The sequence below is a fragment of the Cydia pomonella genome, chromosome 12 (assembly GCF_033807575.1).
Source record: "Cydia pomonella isolate Wapato2018A chromosome 12, ilCydPomo1, whole genome shotgun sequence".
Lineage (NCBI taxonomy): Eukaryota > Metazoa > Arthropoda > Insecta > Lepidoptera > Tortricidae > Cydia > Cydia pomonella.
Genome location: NC_084714.1, coordinates 18,605,391 through 18,626,314, shown reverse-complemented (window position 1 = coordinate 18,626,314; position 20,924 = coordinate 18,605,391). Strand labels below are relative to the sequence as shown.

The following is a 20,924-nucleotide window of genomic DNA, read 5'->3' as shown; positions in this document are numbered from 1 at the left end:
TTGTCAAGAGATGGCGCCACCTCCGAGATAGAACGCGCTAACGATGTGTCGACGTAGAAACATGACCTCCGAGATGCAAATTACCGATCGATGTCAAAAGCTAGGAGCGGATTAGTGCTTGGTTGGCTGCATTCAAGCTATTGAACACCTTCCAACATTAATCTTGCGAACTATTTCGATAGCAGCACGGTGTCTCGGTCGAAACGCCTGCTTGTCGTCACGATAGTTTCGTCAGTCTTAAGTTAAATCAGTTATTTTAGTAGTTCTTGTAATTAAACAGACTCCAGATATTTACGTTTAGACCAGCGGTTGAACAAAAATGGGTTTCGATAATATTAAAGTTTTTTCTTTTTTGATATGTCATTGGGAGTATGTTAAATAATACTTTGGTAAAAAGTTAGAAATTTTAAGGTTGAGCTTTCGGTTATATTTAAATATTTTAATTTTTGCTAATAACTAAGTAAATATAGAATTAAAGTTACAGAAAACTTTAGCATATCGAATAACACTTCAATTTATGTACAATTTTCAGTTTTTAGAAATCTGGAACAGCTGCTTTCTGGTAAACGTAAAAACACGAGTTATTTTGTAAATATAGAATTAGAGTTGCTGATATTGCAAAATTACGATATTATCGATCAACTTAGTATTCTAGTAAAAAGTTAGACATGTAGACAATGTGCTTGTCTAGATATTGATTTCAGGTTAAGCAGTATAGCTAATATTGAATTAAAGTTTGTAGAGTTAATAATAATCGATCATCAACAATGATCTCAGTTACTAAACAAAAATTTAGAAATATAAAATCACGGCGACACTCATTACTGATATGTATGCATTCCTTGCTTATATAAATACGTTACGTTTCAAACGCGCGGCAAGTTTGCGCGCGCCGCGCGCTGTGGCAGGAGGCAGCGAACAACGGTAGTGGGGAGCGGGCTGCCCTTGACTGCGTCTACGGTCCATCAAAAAAAATCCTAAAGCGTGTTTTAAATTCATAGCAATAGAAAATTGTTATTTTGTTGTTACTATAATAGGTATTGCCCGCGGTTTCGTTCACGTAGAATTCGTTATCGCGTTACATGAATATTATTTATTTATTTAAACTTTATTGCACAAACAAAAAAAAACACATATGGCGGACTTAATGCCAAAAGGCATTCTCTACCAGTCAACCATTGGGTCAAATAGAGACAAAAAAAACACATTCTCATACAGATGACCACCCTTCCTTGTACCATTTTAAAAGCCAGTTGCAGCTTTTCTTTCCCGATTTTTTTCAGATGTTTGGACTTGGTATTTTCCTCGCGATAGTTATTTGTTTTAAGGGGAATGTTGTTGTTAACCGCTAATGCTAATATTGATAACCGATAGTTATATAGAGATACGTTATAAGGTATGTGCACCCTCATGTTATTTATTTCTGATAAGAAATAAATGTAAGACAAAATTCACAGTGATACATTTCAAGTAGGTTGCCTTGTAAGATTGCGTACGGATAGTTTTTTTGTTTGTTATTTCATCATATGATATATCAAATGAAAGCTTATTTGAAAGTTGCCGTATTAAAAAAGTTGGTACAGTTAATGGTCGCCTAGATTAACCGATTTTTATATAAAATGTAGGCAACCATGGCCTGGACCAACTTGTTAAAAAGGCAACCTAGTACAGTTAGTAATATAGTACCTGGGCGACCGAGCTTTGCTCGGTTATAACTATTTATTGTAATATGGTGGTGATAATGTACATAAACTTAAAAAGTAAAATGTGAACTGACAATTATTATTATTTACAATCGATTTTAACCTTACAGCACTTGTCACAGAGTAACGCCATCTATTGTCGATTTCTCTTATTACATAGGTCATTTTTTTTTACTAAATTAAACTTGTGTAAAACAATAAAAATTAAAAAATTATATATATACTTGAACATATAAAAAAAAAACAAAAGTTAGTCACCGGGCGAGATTCGAACCCGTAACACTCGTTTAGCAGTCCGCGTCTTAACCCGCTGGACCAGACGGACAGTGGCCGGCAACACGAAATTAGTGACCATATTCTGCGTCGAAAGAAAAACGCATGAAAACTCGAAAACACGCGTTTTCCCAAACATAAGACTAATCTAGATAGATTGTATACCCCCCAAAACCCCTATATACCAAATTTCAGCGAAATCGTTAGAGCCGTTTCCGAGATCACAGAAATATAATTATATATATATACAAGAATTGCTCGTTTAAAGGTATAAGATAAAATAACTTTTCTTTTGATATATCATGTGACGTTTTCGTTTACACACTAAAAGCACAGTGTAAAAAGTAACAGTGGCCCGACGCCTTTGATGTTTGCGTAAATGCCGACACCGCTCAAGGTCTCCGTACCTACCTAGGGTTATCACAGACTTACACAACTGCCCAAAAGAGGATGGAAATGTTTTTAGTTTTCATGTTGTATGATGTATGTGTACTAATTTTACAAATGACGTCCATTTTGGAAATAAAGATGGCGGACGTCACTTTTTTGAAAAAGTCGTCATGGGTGTTGTTTTCTGGGTTTTTAGGGGTGTGGATTTCAAAAATGGCATCTATTTTGAAAATAAATATGGCGGACGCTACTTTTTGAAATGGGTGTCGATGTGTGTAGCCGTGATATCAACCAAACCACCTTTAATTCTAAAATGGTCTCTATTTTTGAAATCTGCACCAACAAGAACCGCCAAAATTGACGTCATTTTTGTAATTGGAACCCCGAGGAATCGGAGATGACACCCATATCGATTTTTAAGAAAAATTAATGTCCGCCATCTTGGATTTCAAAATAGACGTCATTTTCGTAATCGGAATCCTGAGGAACCTCGGATATGACACCCATATCGACTTTTAAGAAAAAATAATTTCCGCCATCTTGGATTTCAAAATGAACGTCATTTTCGTAATCGGATCCCCGAGGAACCTCGGAGATGACATCCATATCGATTTTTAAGAAAAATTAATGTCCGCCATCTTGGATTTCAAAATGAACGTCATTTTCGTAATCGGAACCCCGAGGAACCTCGGAGATGACACCCATATCGATTTTTAAGAAAAATTAATGTCCGCCATCTTGGATTTCAAAATAGACGTCATTTTCGTAATCGGAATCCCGAGGAACCTCGGATATGACACCCATATCGACTTAAGAAAAAATAATTTCCGCCATCTTGAATTTCAAAATGAACGTCATTTTCGTAATCGGATCCCCGAGGAACCTCGGAGATGACACCCATATCGATTTTTAAGAAAAAATAATGTTCGCCATCTTGGATTGCAAAATGGACGTCATTTTCGTAATCGGAACCTCGAAGAACCTCGGAGATGACACCCATACCGATTTTTAAGAAAAATGAATGTCCGCCATCTTGGGTTCCATAATGGATGTCATTTTCGTAATCGGCACCCTGAGGACTTTCAAAAATAATGAAAACATCAAATACTACATGATACATATACAAACAGAAGCAAGAAACAATTTCTTGCTTTTTAAAGTCTTAAACTACTCATAATTTCTTAAAATAAGTTATAAAACATGTCCGCCATTTTGAATTTGAAAATTGATATCATAATTATGATATATTTTTGTTTACACTGAGACAAATAATTAGCACATGTCGTATGAAATATTTAAACTGTGTTTTTTTTTTTTATACTACGTCGGTGGCAAACAAGCATACGGCCTGCCTGATGGTAAGCAGTATCCGTAGCCTATGTACGCCTGCAACTCCAGAGGAGTTACATGCGCGTTGCCGACCCTAACACCCTCCCACCCCTCATTGAGCTCTGGCAACCTTACTCACCGGCAGGAACACAACACTATGAGTAGGGTCTAGTGTTATTTGGCTGCGATTTTCTGTAAGGTGGAGGTACTTCCCCAGTTGGGTTCTGCTCTAGATCTGGAATGACATCCGCTGTGCTGTGCCCTACCACACAGAGCCAGATGACATTTACAATGCCCATACCTCTCTTATAATGCCTGTGCTAAAAATGTGATTGCGAACTACCTGCAATAACTATACAGTACCTGGGCGACCGAGCTTTGCTCGGTTATAACTAACTATTTATTGTAATATGGTGGTGGTTAGGTGATAATCTTAACTACATTCTTTTACTAAATTAAACTTGTCTAAAACAATAAAAATTAAAAAATTATATATAAAATTGAACATATAAAAAAAAACAAAAGTTAGTCACCAGGCGAGATTCGAACCCATAACACTCGTTTAGCAGTCCGCGTCTTAACCCGCTGGACCAGACGGACAGTGGCCGGCAACACGAAATTAGTGACCATATTCTGCGTCGAAAGAAAAACGCATGAAAACTCGAAAACACGCGTTTTCCCAAACATAAGACTAATCTAGATAGATTGTATACCCCCCAAAACCCCTATATACCAAATTTCAGCGAAATCGTTAGAGCCGTTTCCGAGATCACAGAAATATAATTATATATATATACAAGAATTGCTCGTTTAAAGGTATAAGATAAAATAACTTTTCTTTTGATATATCATGTGACGTTTTCGTTTACACACTAAAAGCACAGTGTAAAAAGTAACAGTGGCCCGACGCCTTTGATGTTTGCGTAAATGCCGACACCGCTCAAGGTCTCCGTACCTACCTAGGGTTATCACAGACTTACACAACTGCCCAAAAGAGGATGGAAATGTTTTTAGTTTTCATGTTGTATGATGTATGTGTACTAATTTTACAAATGACGTCCATTTTGGAAATAAAGATGGCGGACGTCACTTTTTTGAAAAAGTCGTCATGGGTGTTGTTTTCTGGGTTTTTAGGGGTGTGGATTTCAAAAATGGCATCTATTTTGAAAATAAATATGGCGGACGCTACTTTTTGAAATGGGTGTCGATGTGTGTAGCCGTGATATCAACCAAACCACCTTTAATTCTAAAATGGTCTCTATTTTTGAAATCTGCACCAACAAGAACCGCCAAAATTGACGTCATTTTTGTAATTGGAACCCCGAGGAATCGGAGATGACACCCATATCGATTTTTAAGAAAAATTAATGTCCGCCATCTTGGATTTCAAAATAGACGTCATTTTCGTAATCGGAATCCTGAGGAACCTCGGATATGACACCCATATCGACTTTTAAGAAAAAATAATTTCCGCCATCTTGGATTTCAAAATGAACGTCATTTTCGTAATCGGATCCCCGAGGAACCTCGGAGATGACATCCATATCGATTTTTAAGAAAAATTAATGTCCGCCATCTTGGATTTCAAAATGAACGTCATTTTCGTAATCGGAACCCCGAGGAACCTCGAAGATGACACCCATATCGATTTTTAAGAAAAATTAATGTCCGCCATCTTGGATTTCAAAATAGACGTCATTTTCGTAATCGGAATCCCGAGGAACCTCGGATATGACACCCATATCGACTTAAGAAAAAATAATTTCCGCCATCTTGAATTTCAAAATGAACGTCATTTTCGTAATCGGATCCCCGAGGAACCTCGGAGATGACACCCATATCGATTTTTAAGAAAAAATAATGTTCGCCATCTTGGATTGCAAAATGGACGTCATTTTCGTAATCGGAACCTCGAAGAACCTCGGAGATGACACCCATACCGATTTTTAAGAAAAATGAATGTCCGCCATCTTGGGTTCCATAATGGATGTCATTTTCGTAATCGGCACCCTGAGGACTTTCAAAAATAATGAAAACATCAAATACTACATGATACATATACAAACAGAAGCAAGAAACAATTTCTTGCTTTTTAAAGTCTTAAACTACTCATAATTTCTTAAAATAAGTTATAAAACATGTCCGCCATTTTGAATTTGAAAATTGATATCATAATTATGATATATTTTTGTTTACACTGAGACAAATAATTAGCACATGTCGTATGAAATATTTAAACTGTGTTTTTTTTTTTTATACTACGTCGGTGGCAAACAAGCATACGGCCTGCCTGATGGTAAGCAGTATCCGTAGCCTATGTACGCCTGCAACTCCAGAGGAGTTACATGCGCGTTGCCGACCCTAACACCCTCCCACCCCTCATTGAGCTCTGGCAACCTTACTCACCGGCAGGAACACAACACTATGAGTAGGGTCTAGTGTTATTTGGCTGCGATTTTCTGTAAGGTGGAGGTACTTCCCCAGTTGGGTTCTGCTCTAGATCTGGAATGACATCCGCTGTGCTGTGCCCTACCACACAGAGCCAGATGACATTTACAATGCCCATACCTCTCTTATAATGCCTGTGCTAAAAATGTGATTGCGAACTACCTGCAATAACTATACAGTACCTGGGCGACCGAGCTTTGCTCGGTTATAACTAACTATTTATTGTAATATGGTGGTGGTTAGGTGATAATCTTAACTACATTCTTTTACTAAATTAAACTTGTCTAAAACAATAAAAATTAAAAAATTATATATAAAATTGAACATATAAAAAAAAACAAAAGTTAGTCACCAGGCGAGATTCGAACCCATAACACTCGTTTAGCAGTCCGCGTCTTAACCCGCTGGACCAGACGGACAGTGGCCGGCAACACGAAATTAGCGACCATATTCTGCGTCGAAAGAAAAACGCATGAAAACTCGAAAACACGCGTTTTCCCAAACATAAGACTAATCTAGATCGATTGTTTACCCCCAAAAACCCCCATATACCAAATTTCAGCAAAATCGTTAGAGCCGTTTCCGAGATCCCGGAAATATATATATACAAGAATTGCTCGTTTAAAGGTATAAGATAATTAGGCATTAAAACACTCGTGTGATCTTTTTAAGAAACTCACTTCGTTCGTTTCCTAAGCCCACACTCGTGTATTTTAATGCATTTTATTATGTAGCAGTAACATAAACTACTAATATATGTTGAAAGTAAGTACAGGCGGCTAACACAATGGTAACAAAAGACAAAAGTTTTGAAAATGTAATTTACAGTACATATGGGGCTACTTTATAGCACTAGTGCGAGAAGTAGCATATTACGTTACTGTGTCGAACATTTAAAGGGCCATATGTACTGTAATAGTACATTACGATACAAGTGCGAAAAATAGGAAATTCGAAACGAGTGGCGATAAATTAAAACACGACCGAAGGGAGTGTTTTAAATCGACACGAGTTGCGAATTACCTATTCGCACATGTATCGTACAACGTTTTACAGTACATATGGCCCTTTAAATGTTCGACACAGTAACGTAATATGCTACTTCTCGCACTAGTGCTATAAAGTAGCCCCATATGTACTGTAAAACGTTGTACGATACATGTGCGAATAGGTAATTCGCAACTCGTGTCGATTTAAAACACTCCCTTCGGTCGTGTTTTAATTTATCGCCACTCGTTTCGAATTTCCTATTTTTCGCACTTGTATCGTAATGTACTATTTCATCATCGTCACTTGGCTGTACATTTGAGGGCCTATCGCGAACCACGTTCGACGTGTTACCTCTTTGTCGCACTTGTAAATTCGTACGTAAGTATGACAGGGAGGCAACACGTCGAACGTGGTTCGCGGTAAGCCCTCTGATGCCACCTCCATTAGTCTTTTGTACGCCGGTATAGCCTTCGACTCAATGTATAATCTACACTTTTTATGGAAACCTAGTTCCTCCTTCCCGTAGAAATATTTAACTTTCCCATCACCAAGAAAGATTATTTGCTCGCAGTTATTAACTGCTCAATTCCTCGTTTTTTCTCTGTTACTAAGTCAGTACAGTACAGTACACATATCAAACATTTTTCACTCATTTTGAAGTCATAATAACTTTTACTCTATAATTAAATTCATGTAATGTCCGCATCTAATTTATGTGCACGATAAACAAACAAATGAATGATTTGAAAGAAAAGACAAACAGCGCTTGCGAAGCTGAGCGGGGGGCGCGGGCGGGGCGAGGTATCTATCGCTCACTAGGTCGGCTACGATAGGCTCCCGCGCGCCGAGCCGACATGTTGACGGACCAGCGCGGCGTGGTTATGAATTTCGCGCCTTTTTAAGTTGATTTTACTATTACAATGCAAGCTACACACAGATATTTCTACCTTTCCATAAAATGGCTGCATATATTATTTTATAGTAATAGACTTATCTCTACGGACTTTAATTCAATATTAGATCTTACAGGACAAAAAACGCATATTAATTGTAAAGCACATATCCTATTCTTCTAATTTTTTGCCTTGCCTATTAACTTAAGAATTTAGATATGATATTGTGGATTTTTCAAACTTTAATTCAATATTGACAAAATAATAAGCAAATTTGAGTTTGACAAAGTAGCACGTTGATTTTTTTTCTAAAAATTTGATAGCATAAAGCCTCATACATATTATAAAAGACGATGCTTAAATTTTGTACTTTAATTCAATATTCAAAATTCATCAATAAAAATACATAAATACCTTATTTATATCTAACGCTCGTTCTAAATTTTCTTCATATATTACAAATATGCTTAAAAATATGTCCCATACCAGATAAACATCACTTTTCACTCTTTAGAATTATCGAAACTTATAGGGCAAAAATCCGGTCCCACTATTGGTCTAGTTGTTTTCGTCTGCGGAGCGTAACCCTCACTACACATATACAATAAATAAATAAAAACGATCTTTGCCTCGGTCCCTGAGTCCACGGAGCTCCTATTTCTGGGCAGTTTGCCTTACGGTTATCTGAAGCAACCTAACGAACCTGTGACTACCGTCAAAACATTACACAGGAACATTACGATCCGCCTAATCTTACGATCGGCCGGCGACAGATCTTTGTCTCGTTCCCTGAGTCGACGGAGCTCCTATTTCTGGACAGTTTGCCTTTCCTACCTATCTATAATATTCATTTAATGTGACTACCGTCAAAACATTACACATTACGATCTGCCTGATCTTACGATCAGCCGCCTACAGATACATGGTTGAATATCTTTTGATTTGAACTCGAATGAAACCAAAAAAATAACTGTTTCAATAAAATATAAAGTGGTTGAAATCACATCGAAGTAAGTAAATATTCTGTATTGCACCACAAAGAAAACAGATTTACAATGTAAAGAAAGGTAGCAACATGCGGTCTTATCGCTGTAAGCGATCTCTTCCAGAACCTTAGGGTAGCAGGATATAAAGATCAGTAAGTTTCTATAACAGGTAGTGCACGAATTAGAAGAATAGGAAAATTACACATATATTAAGCAGACAGTACATTTAGAATAACTAGTACTACGTAGGACCGTGTCAAACTAATCTCGAGTTAATTTTAACACTTAATTTTGCAACAAAAATAAAATAGAACACGCAATGAACCGTGATCTCATTCAATCGAAGAACACGGACAATAGATGTGACTACGGTGACTGTATTTTGTGACATTTCGAGCTACCTGTCACCTTTTCTGTGTTGAATTTTTTGTGTTGTCACAAATAAATGTTTCTGTCTTTTATAATAAATGTTTAACTTCAGACATGAAAAACTAGAGGCGAAAATACGAGATCACAAGAGCTCGTAATTCTGAGGAAAACAAACACCGAATGCAAAAAGGCCAACAAACTGTCTTCAGTTTAGCGGAATATAATTATGCAAACACCATTTAAGTTTCTTGTGATAAATAAATAAATAAACCTCTAGTGACCCACGGTCCTAATACTAACACAAATTACTTCTAATGAAATTTTAATCATTATTGGATGGATGGTTTTTGTTTCGTTTCGTTCAATTTTCAATCAATCAATCAATCAATATTTTATTGGTCATAATACGGTTCACATGGGATCTTAATATAATTAAAAGTATATGCGTATTCATTCATAAATATTGCATCATTCTAAATATATGTATTAAATCTATTTTACAGTACATATGGTGCTACTTTACCGCACTAGTGAAAAAATTAGTATATTACGTTACTGTGTCGAAGATTTAAAGGGCCATATGTACTGTAAAACGTTGTACGATACATGTGCGAATAGGTAATTCGCAACTCGTGTCGACTTAAAACACTTCCTTCGGTCGTGTTTTAATTTATCGCCACTCGTTTCGAATTTCCTATTTTGCGCACTTGTATCGTAATGTACTATTCTAATACCACATCTACCTCGCGTTGTCCCGGCATTTTGCCATGGCTCATGGGAGCCTGACGTCCGCTTGGCAACTAATCCCAAGAATTGGCGTAGGCACTAGTTTTATAGTTCTAGTCCATTGATTCAACTTTAACGCTCGAAATTAAGGTGGTTTAATTAAAAGTTTAGGTTCTTACCCCATAATCGGTTTTCCTTTGACGTGCGCAGAAGTTTTGTTCATCGCAAAAAATGCTTTGTCGATTTCGGCAGACTTGCTCACCCAACCCTAGGAACAAAATAAAACATTAAATAAAGTAGGTAAAACATATTCCCCATAAATTTTACTGATAAACTTGCTCGTGTATTATACTATATTATACTTATACTAGGGCCCCCCTACACTAGCGTCTCCAGAGCGTCGGCGTCTAGTCAACTCTATGGCTGCTGCTCGACGCTACGTTGACGCAACTGCGCAGCGACGCCGTTTTTCATAGAGCTGACTAGATGCCGACGCTCAAAAGACGCTAGTGTGGGGTGGCCCTTAAAATAAAACTTGTACAGTCTGCTATCAAAATCGCTGCCGCTTGGTTTGACTCTAGACAAATTGAGTCAATCGAACGCTTCTAATATTAATCCGGCCGAGAGGTAAGTGAGAATCCACAAATTTACAAACCATATATTAAACTTACTTCCACCGTTCTAGTTTCTCTCGCCGTAGGTTTCCTCCTTACCCTAATCTCTCTCTCTCTCTCTCTCTCTCTCTCTCTCTCTCTCTCTCTTTACCCTTGTGTAGTTCCTTGAGTACACCCGCGGCGATTTCCTTGAGTAGGAGACGCGCTGAACGAGACTGGTCTGACTGTCGCACTAATATGACAGTAAGATACTAACCTTAGCCACTTTAGTCTAGTTAAAGACTCCTTCTTTCTCTTCGAGAAGTACCTTTGGTTGACTGAGAATTAGATACTAACCTCAACCGCCCTAGTTTCTCTCGGCGTAGGCTTCCTCTTGCTGTCCTTCAGTAGCTCCTCAACAGGAGCGGGCGCGGTGCCGGGCGGGAGCGCGGCCCAGCGCAGGCGGCCCGCCGCGGCGTCCTTGAGGAGGAGACGCGCTGATCGGGACTGGTCGGGTTGGCCCGCCGCCGTCATGAAGCCGCGGTTAACTATATGGTACAAAATAGTATTTCATGCAACAGTTGTATAAGAAGGGTCAAAAAAGGCGAGTGGCGTGGGTTACAATGCGAGCCGGAGCTGAAGACGTAGGCGAACATTGTAAAGGAATACGCCATGAGCATTTTTTGACCCACTTATACAACGTTGCATACAATACTTTTCCTACGAGTCAACAAAAATAAATCTTAATTTAGGTAAATAAAGCAAAAGTATATAGCTAAGATACGCGAGCATACCTTGTTCCGCGCCCGGCCCGCGCCGGCCCGGCCTGTCGGCGACACCTTCTCGTAACTCATGAGGCCCTGGTACTTGCTCTTTGCTAAATTAAATTTTTGGACAGTTTTTTTCTCGATTTTGGCCACAGTAGCCTATGGAGACTAACAAGCAACACTAAGCGGTCTTCGTAGTCTATGGGTGTTGCTATATTACGGTTGCACATGCGTGTTTCTGACTTATGAAGCAATTGTTTCTACTATGCAACCAAATGAACATTTTGTAAGTTGGCAGCGATGCACTTAGTTTGAAACTGCATTCGTTTTGTTTTTGTTAGGTTGGTAGCCATTAATCGCAGTAACGTTATAGCGATTTTAAAGCACAAGTGCTGTTATGAGGAATAGACAATATAGACTTTTCTTGAAAACTTTTATGTATGTTCTTATATTCGTGTTAATGAATGTATAATGGCAGATAACAGTAGAGGAGTAGGAAATAGTATTTTATGCAACAGTTGTATAAGAAGGGTCAAAAAAGGCGAGTGGCGTGAGTTATACAATACGAGCCGGAGCCGACGGCGTAGACGAACATTGTAAAGGAATACGCCACGAGTTACTATTTCTTTTCTTATTATAATTAGCTTAACACAGAGATATTTTGAAACAAAAACAATGTTGTGACTAGTCAACTGGGATTGTTGTGACATATGTGATTGTTGTGACAAGTCAAATTGTGTTGCCACTATGTTTCGCCTTCAGTTCCATTTTATTTAATTTCTATAATTTTATGTAGTAGAGTTTTTCGGAACTTATGTACGAAATATCAATGATATTTACCAGTCACTTTTCGGTGAAGGAAAACATCGTGAGGAAACCCAATAAGGCCTAGTTTACCCTGGGTTGAAAGATTGGAAGGTCAGCTGGTAGTCGCTTTCGTAAAAACTAGTGCCTATAGGCCAATTCTTGAGATTAGTTGCCAAGCGGACCCTAAGGAAGGGAAGGGGGAGCAGTTATCTCTGCAGCTTACTGTACGTATGTCCGAAAGATACGATTTTTTATACCTCGAAAGTATACTCACATGCATGTGCGGTAAGGATCTGCTTGTAGTTGAGCTCGCCATCGTCTTGTGGCAGCAAAAGTCCGTATTTCTGCTCGAACACATGTTTGCCAACAAGTTGGCAGAGCCGCGCCATCGCCGCGTCGTGAGCTCGCATCTGGACAAAAGGTGGAAATTAAGGAAAGGCCCAGCCAGTTCCCAGGGAGGTTTTGGGCTTATACTGAGAAACTTTTACTATGGGACCAACCCCAAAAAATTTTCTGGCTTTTCCATACATTTTAGCTGGCCCATTTTCTATGGGATGGTAAAAAAAAATTCGCGTTTTCGGGGTTCATCCCATAGTAAAAGTTACTCAGCCAAAACCTCCCTGGCAACGGGGATGCACATATTTTTTGGCCACCTTGTATGTCGCCGGCCGATAATGAAAATCGAAGGCATATTGTGAAACGTGTCTGTCTGTGTGTTGTCTCGTCATAGTAATATGTATAAACAAGCGGGCGCTTCTGAATTTTCTAATTATATGTAAGTCCCTTCCCCTCCACTTGGCCATCGGTCATATGAACCGATATTTTTATTTAAGGTAGATTTTCCTAATCTTTTTAAATGTAGGTAATAGGGTTGTTTCCATCTACAAATCTTAGGGCAGAATTGTATCCCAATAAATTCTTTTGGATTATAAGAACATGTTAAACTACTTTTAGGGGACCTGTAATGACCATATTTTTGTAAATATTGAATTTAAAATATCTTTTGGCAAAACTTACGTGACGAAACTCGAAACGTCATTGAAGATTCTGATGACGACACAACTCTCGGATTGACCCTGTTGACATTTAGGCGATAAACAAGAAATGACAAATGTCAGTTGACAGTTCGTATCTTCTACGTGTGTATGTAGTTATGTGTCAAACCGTAAACTGTGACGTCACACAATTTTCAAAGAGCGTTTTGGGCGCGAAAGCATTTGTCAAAATATTTTTTGTTAATTTAACATATTTGAAGCCGTTTTTAGTATAAAAGTTGAATTTTAGGGCAACTTTTAGTTAATATAGAACGCAATATGAGCGTTTCAAAAAATTGGAAACAACCCTATTGTGAAACGCTCTTAATCCTTCTAAGTTACTTATACTGCTGTATTGCTGTCTCGCTTACGGCATGTTCTATGAGACGCCATCTTGGCGAATCAGTTCCTGAACCGATGCAGACCTAAACGCATCCCTTGGTCGAAAGAAATAAAAATGCAATGTGAAATTAGCAAAACTATTGAACCAGCCAGAGTGAAAGAGATATGCGTGTATACTGCCGCTGAAGTCTTGGGGAAAGTTTTACGAAGTGCTGGCCAGCTAAAGTATTATACAACGAGATCACCAGGTATGAAATGCAATGTGAAATTAGCAAAACTGTTGAACCAGCCAGAGTGAATGCGATATGCGTGTATACTGCCGCTAAGTTTTGGGGAAAGTTTTACGAAGTGCTGGCCAGCTCAAGTATTATACAACGAGATCACCAGGTATGAAATGCAATGTGAAATTAGCAAAACTGTTGAACCAGCCAGAGTGAATGCGATATGCGTGTATACTGCCGCTAAGTTTTGGGGAAAGTTTTACGAAGTGCTGGCCAGCTCAAGTATTATACAACGAGATCACCAGGTATGAAATGCAATGTGAAATTAGCAAAACTGTTGAACCAGCCAGAGTGAATGCGATATGCGTGTATACTGCCGCTAAGTTTTGGGGAAAGTTTTACGAAGTGCTGGCCAGCTAAAGTATTATACAACGAGATCACCAGGTATGAAATGCAATGTGAAATTAGCAAAACTGTTGAACCAGCCAGAGTGAATGCGATATGCGTGTATACTGCCGCTAAGTTTTGGGGAAAGTTTTACGAAGTGCTGGCCAGCTAAAGTATTATACAACGAGATCACCAGGTATGTGCGCAGGCATTTCCTTAATCCCTTAAATCTAGGCGTCAAACAAGTACTTTTTTCTATTTAATTCCTGGTAAGGGCATGTATTCGTGTGATGAGCATGGATATTTGATCCTGAGTCATGGATGTTTTCTATGAATTTAAGTATTTATAAATATTTATATATTATATATATCGTTTTTTAAGTACCCTCAACACAAGCCTTATTGAGCTTACTGTGGGACTTGGTCAATTTGTGTAATAATGTCCTATAATATTTATTTATTAAATACAGTTCATTTTTAAATCCCTTTTGGTGTGTTGAGGGCTCACATACATATTTATTTTCGCACAAATATAGGTTAAAGGACCCATAATCTAGTATTATTACCTGGTCGATAGGCAAGACAGCAGTGAGCAGCAGGTCCGGCGCCACGGCGTACGCGGGCAGCACCAGGCCGGGGCAGTCCAGCAGCTGCAGCGCCGCGCCCAGCGCCAAGCTCTGCACGTGCCGCGTGTGGCCGGGCATCGAGCTTACGCTCACCTGCAGTTCAATATGTGTCATTATTATCTATTCTGAGGTGGTGCGCTATATTTTTTTTTATCTACGTCGGTGGCAAACAAGCACACGGCCCGCCTGATGGTAAGCAGTATCCGTAGCCTATGTACGCCCGCAACTCCAGAGGAGTTACATGCGCGTTGCCGACCCTAATCCCCTCCCGCCCCTCGTTGAGCTCTGGCAACCTTACTCACCGGCAGGAACACAACACTATGAGTAGGGTCTAGTGTTATTTGGCTGCGGTTTTCTGTAAGGTGGAGGTACTTCGCTGTGCTGTGCCCTACCACAAAATGCGAGATGACATTCACAATGCCCATACCTCTCTTGTGTACGTAGTTTAAGGACGTACCCGGGTCCGACATCAGCTATCTAAATTATAGCTTCAATATTTTGCACTACTTACATATAACACATCTTAGTAACTATGCTTCATAATTTACCCCCTTATTCATAAACGTGTATTAAAGTTACGATTCTCATACCAATACGTCGGAAAGGGACAAACGATTATTAGCGGCATCGTAACTTTAGTACACGTTTATGAATAAGAGGGTTAGGGTATAACTTAAATGCATTTCCTTTTTAGGGTTCCGTAGCCAAATGGCAAAAAAAGGAACCCTTATAGATTCGTCATGTCCGTCTGTCTGTCCGTTTATATCACAGCCACTTTTTTCCGAAACTATAAGAGCTATACTGTTCAAACTTGGTAAGTAGATGTATTCTATGAACCGCATTAAGATTTTTACACAAAAAATACTTAGAACTGAAACTCAAAAAATCTTTTTTCATCAAACCCATACGTGTGGGGTATTTATGGATAGGTCTTTAAAAATGATATTGAGGTTTCTAATATAATTTTTTTCTAAGCTGAATAGTTAGCGCGAGAGACACTTCCAAAGTGGTAAAATGTGTGTGTGTGTGTGTGTCCCCCCCCCCCGTAACTTCTAAAATAAAAGAATGAAAATTCTAAAATAAATATATGCTATACATTACCATGCAAACTTCCACCGAAAATTGGTTTGAACGAAATCTAGTAAGTAGTTTTTTTTTAATACGTCACAAAATTAAAAAATAAGTATTATTTTTTTTATCAAACCCATATGTGTGAGGTATCTATGGATAGGTCTTCAAAAATGGTATTTAGGTTCCTAATATCATTTTTTTCTAAACTGAATAGTTTGCGCGAAAGACACTTCCAAAGTAAAAAAATGTCCCCCCCCCCCTGTAACTTCTAAAATAACAGAATGAAAAATCTAAAAAAAATATATGATATACATTACCATGCAAACTACCACCGAAAATTGGTTTGAACGAGATCTAGTAAGTAGTTTTTTTTAATACGTCATAAATGGTACGGAACCCTTCATGGGCGAGTCCGACTCGCACTTGGCCGCTTTTTTATAAGTTTGTAAGACTAATAATATTCTCGTAAGGCTCCTACACCGTCCTACCTAATAAATTATTAAGTTCTAAGAACATTAAATCATATTCAATAGGAATAGATTTGCTTTGTTTTGTTCAATTTTTAAACAAAGCATAATCAACTCTATTTTCTACACTATAGGTTCAAATGTTACTGGCAAATTTTGGATTTTGAGGATTGGAAAATGTAATTATTTTTAGTTTAGTATATGTATTGGACATATGACTCAATTTTCTTTTTTTTTTTGTTAGATAGTTTTACTTTAAAATTATACAGTGATAATTTTGATGTAAGCTGTAACAATTTTTAAACATGAATATTTAATTTTATTAATTTTAGTGACAAAATCTGTCACTGACTTTAGTAGTGTTACTGACTGAGCTCAACGAGGGGCGGGAGGGGGTTAGGGTCGGCAACGCGCATGTAACTCCTCTGGAGTTGCAGGCGTACATAGGCTACGGATACTGCTTACCATCAGGCGGGCCGTATGCTTGATTGCCACCGACGTAGTATCAAAAGAAAGACATAATTCAATTCGATTTAAGAATATTGCCGCGCCCTACCTGGACCTATGTGAAACAAGTTATTATGTAACACCTGTGTATCTACCATGGATGCATTAAATATATGAATATGAAAAGGTTATAAAACTACAAAAAAATTCAATTAATTACCTTCTTTGTCTGCATCAGAACGTTGACAGTACTAGATTTCCCCACATTCGGATAACCAATCATACCAACTGTAATCCTAGGTGGGTTCTTCAAATAGCCCAACTCTTGCTTTTTCAATACCTCCAACAACCGATCTCTATCAAAGATTTCATATGAATTCTCCACCCTTTTAATATCTTCAGTAGTATTTTCACTTTGCAAAGGTTCTATCGGCTTCCCTGATCGTAGATTTTCTAGAACCGTATCTAAAGTATCTTGTATCTTGCTCAATCTATCAGCAGTACTAGAAACGGCACTATCGAGATCTTGGATCTGCTTCTTAAACAATTCTATATCTTCTTCCGTGGATCTTAAGGCTTCTTTTTCATCGTCTGAATCAGCTGATTCTGTGTCGGAATCTGAGTTTGGTTTTTCTGTTTCGCTCTCTTCGGAGATTTTTCGGTCTTTGCTTGTTTCTTTAGCGGCGGAGAAAAATATTATAGGAACATTCTGAAAAAAAAACGGTCTTAAAAGTGTTTGTCTGTATAATTTATTGAGGGAAGAAAAAATATAGTATGTGTGTGTGTGTGTGTGTGTGTGTGTGTAGCTAACTCTGCACTGTTTGACTTGACAAAGTTAGGAAGTGACGATAAAGTCAATGATGAGTCAAAAATAATTGAAGAAATATGTTTTTATCATATTTTTGTAAGTATCGCTGGAGCGACATGCGCCAACTTCGAGTCAACAATTGGCGAGAAGTCGCACAGGACCGAGAAAAGTGGCGATGACTTGAGTCGAAGACCAAATCTCATTTTGGGTCTCTGAGCCAAAGAAATAAGTGTAAGTTTATTTTTGTTACTTAAACGTTAGATTTCACGTGACAGCTACTCCATATAAACATGAACTGTCATAGGAACCATCACTTGACGCGAAAGGTATAGTTTAGCAGAGAATTACTGTTTTTTTAAATCCATGCAATGTTTGGCACAGTAGGCAATGTTGAGGCAGGAACGGTAAGCTCCCCCCGAGGGTTGGCCACCTTGTCGTGGTGGAGGGGCTTAGTAGCCGTGGCTTGGTCTCCCACGGTGAAGCGAAGAGGCAACCAGGGCCGGCCTGTTTGAGCGTCGTGTACGCAATCGTTCCTGTAACCCCACCAATAAGGCGGCGAGGTGGCATATGGGGGGTTTTTAGTGGGTATACCGTGGGCCTCATTAGCCTAGACGGGAGTCCCACATAACCACTCGGGTCACCCCCCGCACCCGGGTGGTATGCGGAATGCATTTTCCCCACTAGAAAAAAAAAAAAAAAAAAGGAACGGTAAGCTACTATACAAGTAAAATCTTACCTCTTTGCTGAAATACTCCGCCCACGCCTTTCTTTCGTACTCGGTGGTCAGATCCGCCTTGTTCAAAAGCAGGATACATTTGCATTTCTGCTCACTCGCGTATTTCTCTAAGTCCGCACACCTTTAAGTATAAATGTGAAAGTTCTATAAGCTATAATTTTTTTATGGAAGCTGGAAAATTTGTCAGAAATTAAAGCAAGGTTTGAGGTTTTCTCGAAGGGCTACAGTATGGAGTTATTCAGAAAAGGAGTGTACAAGTTTTTAAAGGGTCGGCGACATAAAACGCCAGTTACGGAAAGAGAGACCTAAGCCCTCCTACGTACACGTTCAACGCAGCTGGCCAACTTTATTGTCACGCGTGCAATAGAGTATTTAAAAGCAAGTTCGGCCTGGCCAGCCACATTATTATTATTTAATATTTATTTATTTATTTATAATATATACAACGTGTCCCAAAACTCAACGATAAGCCGGCACCAGAGGATGGAGCTGCTTATGATTAGTCGAGAAAAAATAAGGAAAAAAATATATCTCAATTATTTTAGAAGATACAGAAAAAAAAATGAAATTCATTGAAAATCGACATCCCTAATGGTATTTTTAACGACCATGTCTACAAATATTCAAATATTACTGTTTTTTATTTTGTTTTTGGAAACTTCAGTAGCCCTGCTATCTAACACAGTTCTTAAAAATACCAAAATACATGTAGTTTTTACACAAAAAATAATCAAAATTCATTTTGTCCCTACAATTTTGAAAGATTGTTTCTTACAGTCCACTTTCAATCATCATGGTGTAAAAAAATAGTATCGACACTGCTGAAGCTATTCGCTTAGCTATTTATTATGAAGCTGATGGTCCCGGGTTCAAATCCTGGTAAGGGCATTTATTCGTGTGATGAGCATGGATATTTGTTCCTGAGTCATGGGTGTTTTCTATGTATTTAAGTATTTATAAATATTTATATATTATATATATCGTTGTGTAAGTACCCTCAACACAAGCCTTATTGAGCTTACTGTGGGACTTAGTCAATTTGTGTAATAATGTCCTATAATATTTATTTATTTATGTAGGATTTTGACGTTTATCGTAGGCTTCCACACTGTCGCTTGTCAAGTCAATAGGCGGGTCCACACAGAGCGAACATACGCGCGGGGCAATTTATTTAGATTAGACGTAACGTAACGTAACGTGCGCGGCACGTCATCGTGAACGTTATCGCAATGCATGAACGTAGAATATTGGGCTGTAGCCGAGCGCGTCGGTTGACGGTTGACGATCAAACGGTTTGGGTATCCAGTATGGCGCTATCTAATGACTTCTCTTAGGGGGTTATGATTAAATAAATTCTGTGTCCCACGGAAATTTGTAATTAAAACGGTTATGCTTATTAAAATAAAGTAGCAAACCTGAACAGTAGCGGGTTCCTGGCGTCCAATAGTATGAGCACAATGTCTGCTTTCTCCAGTGTCCGCCACAGCTGCTTCCACAGCTCTAAATTACGTTCGTATGGCGTTAGTGCGGCTCCTAGTTTCGCCTAAGGAAAATTACAAATATTACAATGCTGAATATGGTTATAGGCTAAACACAGGTAACCATAACCTGGAAAAGGATGGTTCCACAGTCCTAATACTAGTACAACTTATCTCCAGAAATCGAAATAATTATTGAATGGAACAGAGTTGTTTTTGTTTCGTTATATTTGATTTTAATACGAAACAGTTCCTAGATTTAATACTTAACTGTAGTTTGTTCTGTACATAGTGTAGTGTTCATATTGTTTAATAGTAGTATGTAGTCTATTAGTTAGTGATAATTTGTATTTCTTTGCAGATCAGATACTCCACCGAACACTGTCTATGTCTATCATATGAACCATTTTTTTACATTTGAAATATTGTAAGCGATGTGATACTCCACCGAACACTATGACCATAATATGATAAGATTTATATACTAGCCGTGTCTTATCCAACTTCGACATTGGCAGAATCATCAACACCTTGATGGCGCCATAACACGAAAAATTGATTGATTGAACTTCAATTCTATTCCATCAAATACCATCGGTTTTTCTTGTATATGCCGTAAGAGTAAAATGTATGCGCTAAATAATAAAATGTACCTGTAAGTCATTGAGGTGGCGACGCCAGTCAAGGAATGATTCTCTTTCGCGGTTGAGCTGCTCCTCTGCAGTGATGCCTGGGCTCCAAGTAGGTCTATAAAATAAAAACAAGATAAACATGAATAGGCGGGTCCACACAGAGCGAGCATACGCGCGAGGTAATTTCCTCGCGCACAAAACGGCCAGTGTAGACGTGCCGCGGCCGAGGCGGCACGCGCGTTTCCCTCGCCCGAGCGCGACCTTAGCCGAGCCGCTCGGTGTCGGTTTTTCGGCATGCTCAAAAGCGCCTCAGATGTTTGCCGCGCGCCAGTGTAGACATGTTTGTAGATAAACACAAAATGCTTGTTTAACTAGCATATATTTTTTATGAACTATAATTT

At 38.6% G+C, this 20,924-nt stretch overlaps 1 protein-coding gene across 1 annotated transcript in view; it reads right to left on the bottom strand.

Annotated features, from left to right (window-relative positions):
• LOC133523781 (large subunit GTPase 1 homolog) overlaps window positions 1-20,924 on the bottom strand; it is a 28,751-nt gene that overhangs the window by 5,080 nt on the left and 2,747 nt on the right. Inside the window, exons 3-10 of the mRNA XM_061859512.1 lie at window positions 20,545-20,638; window positions 19,829-19,956; window positions 18,414-18,534; window positions 17,090-17,578; window positions 14,825-14,977; window positions 12,549-12,684; window positions 11,058-11,248; window positions 10,287-10,375 (exon numbers count right to left, since the gene is read on the bottom strand). Coding sequence (XP_061715496.1) covers window positions 10,287-10,375; window positions 11,058-11,248; window positions 12,549-12,684; window positions 14,825-14,977; window positions 17,090-17,578; window positions 18,414-18,534; window positions 19,829-19,956; window positions 20,545-20,638 — 1,401 coding nt within the window. The remainder of the gene's footprint in view (window positions 1-10,286; window positions 10,376-11,057; window positions 11,249-12,548; window positions 12,685-14,824; window positions 14,978-17,089; window positions 17,579-18,413; window positions 18,535-19,828; window positions 19,957-20,544; window positions 20,639-20,924) is intronic.